The sequence below is a fragment of the Leishmania donovani genome, chromosome 17 (assembly GCF_000227135.1).
Source record: "Leishmania donovani BPK282A1 complete genome, chromosome 17".
In the NCBI taxonomy this organism is placed as follows: Eukaryota; Euglenozoa; class Kinetoplastea; order Trypanosomatida; family Trypanosomatidae; genus Leishmania; species Leishmania donovani.
The window spans coordinates 540,453-547,672 of record NC_018244.1 but is presented as its reverse complement, the minus strand read 5'-3'; the positions used below and the strand labels follow the sequence as shown (position 1 = coordinate 547,672).

Sequence of the window (7,220 nt, the reverse complement as noted above, 5' to 3'; positions counted from 1 at the left end):
GGGGGGGGCAAAAGCGGTGGGAAGGCGGATCGTCTTTGAGGCCTGTGCGAGCCACAAGGCGAACCAACGCGGGATGGGGATGAGGGGCAGAAGGGACTAGCAGTATAGTGCGCCCGGCGCGCTCACTGGAGAACGAGAGATACGCACAGGACCAAAAACGGTAAGGGCAAAGCAGCCGCAGGCCACCGGCACGTGGGCGGGCGCGGCGTCAGTGAGTCGGCGCGCAGCGCGGAAAGCGTGCGTGGCTAAGCGCGTACGTGTACCTGTCGCTCGGCATGCAAAATGAGCCTCGCGAGTGAGAGAGAGGGAGGGGAGAAGAAAGGAAAGGAAAGAGACGCGTCGTGAGAGAGCAGCTGGAAAAGGGGGTCTGCTTGGCGGTTCAGCATGCCAGAAAGCGTGCGCCTGTGTTGGGGGAGGGGGGCGCCGTGGCAGTGTTGCTGGTAAGACTCGGTGTCGGTGCGTTCACTCGCGTACGATTCGCCGAAAAGCGAAGATGCGCACAGAGGGAAAACGAGAAGACGACAACATGAGGGTGAGTCGAGGAGCGGAGCGAACACACACACACACACAGAGAGTGAGGAAGAGAGAGAGGCGTACACGTACCTGCCTATGCGCTTCCATAGATCCATTTCAGAGATGCTCGTGCTTACCCACGGCCCCCTCCGACGCCACTGCAGCCCTCTACGTAAAGCAGCAGCAACACAAGCAGCGCTTACGGACAGGTCGAGCGCCGCAGGGACGGAGAGCACTCGTGGGACGTCGCAGACTCGCATTCGTGCTCACCTCTTTCCCGCCTGCTTTCATGGCGATGCCTGCTTCGGAGGCTCTGCCAGTACGCATGTGCGCACATGGATCGAGCGACCCCCTCCCTCTCACTCCACCCACCCCTCTCCTCTTCGTCTCTCTCCCTCTCTGTCTGCCGTCTGGAGCGGAGTTGCGCGGTGGGGTCGGCGTACGTGCCCCGCTCAGGTACGAGGGCGGTGAAGAGTGCGAGGCAAGGTTCGAAAGGGCGAAGAGGAGCACCGCAGATGCGAAAACTCAGCAAGCGACACACAAAGAAGCGAGAGCGAAAAAAAAAAGGCGCGCTTGATCTGGTGGCATCCGGTGCGGAACTGTCCGAGTGAGCGTGTTGGTGCACGTGCGCATGCCGAGTTGCGCATGTCTGTGCGACGGGAGAGCAAGCACAACAACGCAAGGCTGCACAGCACAGGAGAAAGGGCCCGAAAACAGAGAGGCGTCCGCTCCCACCCTCCCTCTTTTGAAAGGCAGCACAGCCTCTGGGCGCAAGACCGCCCCCGCACAGGGGTGCACTCGCACGCAAGCGCATATCGTCCTGCGTGCACGAGGCACTCGACGGGTGCCGCGTGCACCCTGCACATCGATGAAACCGACCAATGCACGTGCATGCACACCTTGAGCATGACCGGCATCGTCGCCGCCGCCCGCCTGCGAGCAGGGCGAGGGGAAGAAAGACGAGAACGGCGCAGACGAGCGATGAAATACCGCAGAAGAGGGGAAGGAGGAAGACGAGAGCCAACACGCGAAAGCACAAAGTGAGACACGTTGCGGGCAGCGCCGCAGCGTGCGCCCTCCCTCCCGAGCAGAAACACCCACGAATGTCGCGGATGAGAGTAGCGGCGAGAGAGGAGGGGGAGGAGATGTGAACAGGGTTCAAAGAGAAGCATGAGCTTTCCTCGCGCGCCTCGCCCCTCGCCTCACTTTTGCCCGCGATATCACGGAACCCGCAACACCCACGCATCGTCGTCCACGATGGACGGCGTCATCCCAACGTCACCGACCACTGTGCTGCGTGCCACTGCGATGCGTTGAAGGCGAGTGGGTCTCCAGGCGACCCAGCAGCAGCTCCTCCAACCGCTCTGTCCGATCCACCATGTTGTGCAGCAGCCCCATCACATCAGCGGTCTTCGACGACGACGCCGGAGACCGATCACCCTCACCCCGGCACACGTATGCAAGCTTGCTCCCGGTGAGGGCGAGGCCACTCCATGCAGCCGATGAGCTGACACTGCCGCCACTCCCGCGCGCCACCTGGCCCTCTGGCTGCTGGCGGAGGTCCAGCCACCGACGGAACTGTCGCACCTCCTCGTGTACGTTTTCGTGCATTTTCTTCAGCTGCAGCACCTCCTCGTTGAGCTCACGAGCCCGCACCTCTAACTCGGTCTTCACTTCGCGCAGCCGACACGCCAGCGCGCGATCGCCCTGCCGCTTGCAGACCCGCATGTCAGCACGCCACTCAGCACGCAGTGCCTCCATCTCGCGCCGCCGGGCCTGCAGGTCGCGCCGGCGTGCCCGCAAAGTCTGCTGCAAGGCAGCAAGGCGCGCCGCGTGATGTCGTGCACGCGCATCGTCGGCATCGACGCTGGCACTGCCGCTCGCTGGCCCGCCAGAGTAGCTGGGGCGGTCGGCAGGTGCCTCTGTTACCTGCTGCGCCGATGCAGCGGAGGTGCAAGTTGGCGGTCCTCCCCATTGCGCACCACCGGGGACAGTCGTCCACGGCGCGGCTGCGGAGGACACACTCGTGTTCCGGTGCGGGTCAAGATGTCGGCTGCGCACCCCCATCAGGGCATCTGAAGATGGCACAACGCTTGCGTCAGGCCACAGTCGATGCGGCTGCGACTGTGGCTGTAGCGAGGTAGAGTGGAGGGGACACTGCCCAGGCAGGGCAGCGTGAGCTCCGACTTCGCCCAAGCGCGAGTCCATTAAGCACAGCTGCGGCGCCGGTGAAGAGGCCGACATCCGCGTTGCAGCGCTGCCCAGGATCATTGATCCCGCGCCGCTGTCGTCGTGTTCTCGTGGGTGCCGCTGAAGTGGAGTGGTGTAGCCAGAGGGGTTTGTGGCAGTGGTGCCGATAGCAAGCAACGACGACGTCGGCTGCGGCGGCTTCTGCTCTTGCAACGCCGCAGGTCGGCCCGGCAGTGCACTGACAGTCGTCAGCATGGCTGAAGGGGCAGGAGGCGGTAGAGAAGAGGTCACGCATGTCGCGGGGCCCCGATCGCGCGGCGTGCTTACAGTGTGTATTGGAGCGCCGGCATTTGCAGCCACGATCGCTGCTGCACAACCTGCCGGATGCGCCCAAACAGCTCCAGCGGCGCTGGTGGTGTGGTGCTGAGCAGTAGACTCATCCAGTGCGCGCTGGTATGCCTCCATCTCGCGTTGAACGGCAGAACGCAGCGCTTTGATGAGCGCCGTCCACCGCGCGCGCAGCGCCGCCGCTTCATCGGCTGCCTCCTCCTCCGATATGTACAGCTCGTTCGATGCTGGGACTGCTGACCTCGACGGCAGGGCGACGGCATGGGCGCTCGATGGAGACTTGTGCGCGCCCTTCGACAGCAAGCGCTGCTGTTGGAAGTGAAGTTGCTCTGCCCTCGCCTCTTCCTCGCGGCGCTCCTGTGTGCGCAGCTGGGCCAGTGAAGCCTCAAGGCTGGCGATGCTCTCCTCCAGCACACGCGTCTGACGCTCGTGCTCACTGTCTGCGGCTATAATGGCAGCCTCCAGCGCCTGCAGCTCTGACTGCAGCTTCTCCAGCCGCCGTCCCTCCCCCGCTGAAGCACCCGCTGCTGCGGCAGCCTCCTTCAGCGCCGCCATGGCCTTCTCCACCTCCATTAGTCGCGATGACCTGTACGCCTCCCTCCACGCCTCGAGGTCCTCCTGCCGAGTCGTTTGAAGCGCTTGTACCTCTTGGTCGTACTGCCGATGCGCCTCCTCCCGCACCTGAGCGAGGCGCGTCTTGATGAGCTTCGCCTGCTCCTCTTCGTCTGGCATACGCACAGCCGCTACGTCTGACTGCAGAGCCGCAGCTGGCAGGGTCGGGACGGGCAGAAGCGTCGGCATCTCCGCCGACGGCGCCGGGTGATCGCGCAGCCACTCCCGCTTGCGAGTCGCGAGCTGTGTCGCGAACGAGGGCTGCTGGCGAGGATTGAAAAGTCTCGGCGCGGACGACGATGCCGACGACGCCAAATTCTTGTCGAGTTGGGCTTTCAAGGCCCGCACGGCCTGGTCGTGCTTCGCCTCCAACTGCTTCATGACCATGAAGTGGCGCGTGTTCTCGGCCTCGCGTGCGCGCTGCTCCTGATTCGCTGTGCGGCCGAGTGCGGCGATTGCCTCTGCAGAAACGGATGCAGCGACATCCACCGACGGGGCCGCCGTGAGGGATCGGCCAGCCTTCTTATTCTCCACCATGATCTGCGTTTCCTCCTCGAAGATGCGCACAGCCCTGTCAGCCTCATCCCGCAGCTTCTGGTCCTCCTCGTCCAGCTTCGCCTGCTCTGCAGCACCGATGCCACGCGCGCTGAAGCTGTCTGCGGGGCTGGAGAGGTCGGCCGTGGGACTAGAGATCGCAGAAGAGGTGAACGATGAACGACTCAGCGGCGGCGGCTGGGCCGCTTTAAGGGATGCCTCCTTCTCCCTCTTTTTCGCGGCGTACTCCTCTCGCAGCCGCGCCACCGCGGCCGCGCTTGCCTCCCTTGCCTTCAACACCTCAGCGTCAGCTGCGGCCTGTGCTGCGGCAATCGCGGCCTCCTCGGCGTCTGAGGACGCGTCCGCCGCCGCGGCTGCCGCAGTGGTATTCGGTGTCGTTGTTGACGATGCAGCCGCAGTCGCCTTCTCCTTCGCTGCCAGATCCGCCTGCTTCGCCTCCACCACCGCCTTTAGTGAGGCGAGCATCGCCCCGTTCTGTACCCGCCGCTCCTGCACCTTCTTCTCAAACTCCGCCTCGGTGGCCTTCGCAGCAGCGGCGACGGCGTCGTTCGCGCGGAGTCGCGCCTCCGTCAGTGCCGACGCCTGCTCGCTCTTGAGGTGGGCAAGGGCAATTTCGCTTTCCTTTCGCTTCGCCTCCCGCAGCTGCGCCACCTCGGCGGCGTTGCGTGCCTCGAGCGTCTTCCTCAGCTCCTCTGGGGACTGCTGGAATGCTTTCAGCAGAGTCTGCTGCTTCTCCTCCACCTGTTGCTGCAGCTCTCGCACGCGAGCACCAACGTCGTGCAGGCGAGCCTTCCAGCTCTCCTCGATCTGCTTCACTTCACGGGCGATCTGCAGGCGACGCTGAGTGGCCGCACTAGTCACTGACGATGCGGCCACGGTGTCGCCGGCTGCACTGGACCTCTCCTGCTCCCAAGCGGCGTCGAGATCCTTCTGAAGCTTCGTCCGCGCCTCCGTCAGTCTCTGTCGCTCCGCGCCCGCCTTCTTGTCCAGTTCGATGCGCAGTGCTCGGAGCTGCGCCTCATTCCCTTCCTCCAGTCGCTTCCGTAGAGCAGCCTCCCGCTCCTTCATGCGGGGCAGCCCCGCGTTTGTTGTGGCGCGGCTCGCACCTAGAGAAGGAGGGTGCGAAGCCGCTGAAGACAGCGCCAAGATGTCTGACACGTCTGGTGGGGCTCGCGGTGCGCTGGCACCGTCTTTCATGGAGCTGCCTGGTGTCCGACTGTCTTTCGCAGTCGCGGTACCTGTGGTGGCCGGCGCCACGCCGCCACCGCCGATGTCTGCAAGAGACCCAGGTGTCCGGTTCGAAGAGACTGCTGCGGAAGGTTTCAAGAAGAAGGAGTCGGCGATGGCCTTGGTGGACCCCGTTCCTGCGGCCGTCCGGCCGGTGCGGGTGGAGCCGCCAACGGCGGCGCCCGCACTACTACCGCCACCGCCTCGCTTCGCGCGCTCGTTGACGACCTGAGTCTTGAAGTGCTCATCCATCGGGTGGTCCCAGAGACTCTCGCCGGTTTGGAAGTTGAAGTAGTACACCTCGTTGTCGTCCGTCTGACACGCACGCCAGCCATCGGGCAGTGCCGCCCGAAGCCCCTCTTTTGCTATCCACATCAACTCCGGCTCCTTGGCGGGGTCAATACCGATGTACTCGGCGTACTCCTCCAGCTCACCTTCAGACGCCTCGTAGTCCTGCCCGTAGTTGCTGGGCAGGATCGTGGAAACAGTGCCATCCTCGCTGCGGAACACCTCACCGGAAGACGGAATCTCATTCATGTTCTCCGTAGATGGAAACCAACTTGTTCTTTGCAACGGAAAGCGTGCCTCTAGGCGTACACACACGCACGCATGCACACGGTACGTGCATAATACATGCCCTCGCTCACGTGTGTAAGTGAGGTCAACGTGAAAGAAGAGGGGCGGAGGAGGTAAGAAAAGGCACCTGTTGTGTTGATGGAGAGGGGGGCTCCATCCCCACCGTCTAACCGGTTATAGGGCGATGTCGCCAAACGCCTTACGACGTCGCCCGGCTGGCGCGAGGGGGAAGCGGGGGTGGGGGGAGGGGGGCTTGCGTTCCGCTTTCGCGGGGTCGTTGGCTGCCGCTTTTTGATGACCTCTACGGACAGTGCAGGGTCCACCCCCTCCTCCCGCCCTTATCCATCACGTCGTGCTCTCTTCCATGTTGCTAGGTAGACCCCGTCTCGCATGGTACGCAGGGTCGCGGTTCCGGCGGTCTCCAGGATTAGCGGCGGGCTTGCTGTATTTCAGAAGTGGCCGCGTATGGGAAAAAGTCATCCATGCATGCATTGCAGCATGAATCGCATGGCCGCGTGCGCAGCCTTTACGGAGGGCAGAGAGGGCCGGCGTGCTGTCTTTGGGAAGGTGTGGTGCTGCTGCTGTTCTTCGCTTTCTTTGGAAATGTTGTTTATGCCTACAAGGCACAGCAAACCGCGCAGAGCCCAGCCGAGTTGATGCTATTTGCGCCTGGCGCCCCTCTCCTTCCCCTCAGAGGCTACCGGTGACAACCATCTGCCTCGTATGCGGATGCATGCGTACCGCGCACCCTCCCCCTCACCGTCCTCCTGGGGTTGCAGCCTATGTGAAGGCCGTGCTCTGCGGCAGACGCCGAAAGACGTGCGGCGCGACGTGGTTTATATTCGGTGCTGCCCGTTGGCGCCACAGGCGGAGTTCGCTTTGGGCGCTCTGAGGCAGATCCGCCCACGAGGAACCGCAGTGGAGGCCTCGTGACCGTTTTCGAGCACAGCCGGCGCGTCGCCGCGAGGAAAAGACGAAATTTGTGAGGGGGCATGTGCACGACTCGGGCGGCACACCAAAGCCGACCCATGAGCCGTCCCAGCTCTTCCTCCTTGTCAGCTGCTTGAACAAATCGGTGCTCAGCTGGGTGCACGTCTGTTTTCCACCGCAGAGCGTTCCCAAGTTGTGGTCAAGCGCCACGCCAGCCAACGCAGACATGTTGTAGGTGCCAGTCTCGTCGTCATTCGAGGTGGCGCTAA

The 7,220-nt window shown here is 63.5% G+C and overlaps 1 protein-coding gene across 1 annotated transcript; it reads right to left on the bottom strand.

Annotated features, from left to right (window-relative positions):
- Positions 1 to 1,791: 1,791 nt before the first annotated feature.
- Positions 1,792 to 5,982, bottom strand: LDBPK_171240 (hypothetical protein, conserved; the record flags this gene model as incomplete). Its single annotated transcript, XM_003859931.1, has 1 exon — positions 1,792 to 5,982. One exon carries the CDS (start codon positions 5,980 to 5,982, stop codon positions 1,792 to 1,794), a length of 4,191 nt encoding a protein of 1,396 aa, XP_003859979.1.
- Between the last annotated feature and the right edge of the window lie 1,238 nt (positions 5,983 to 7,220).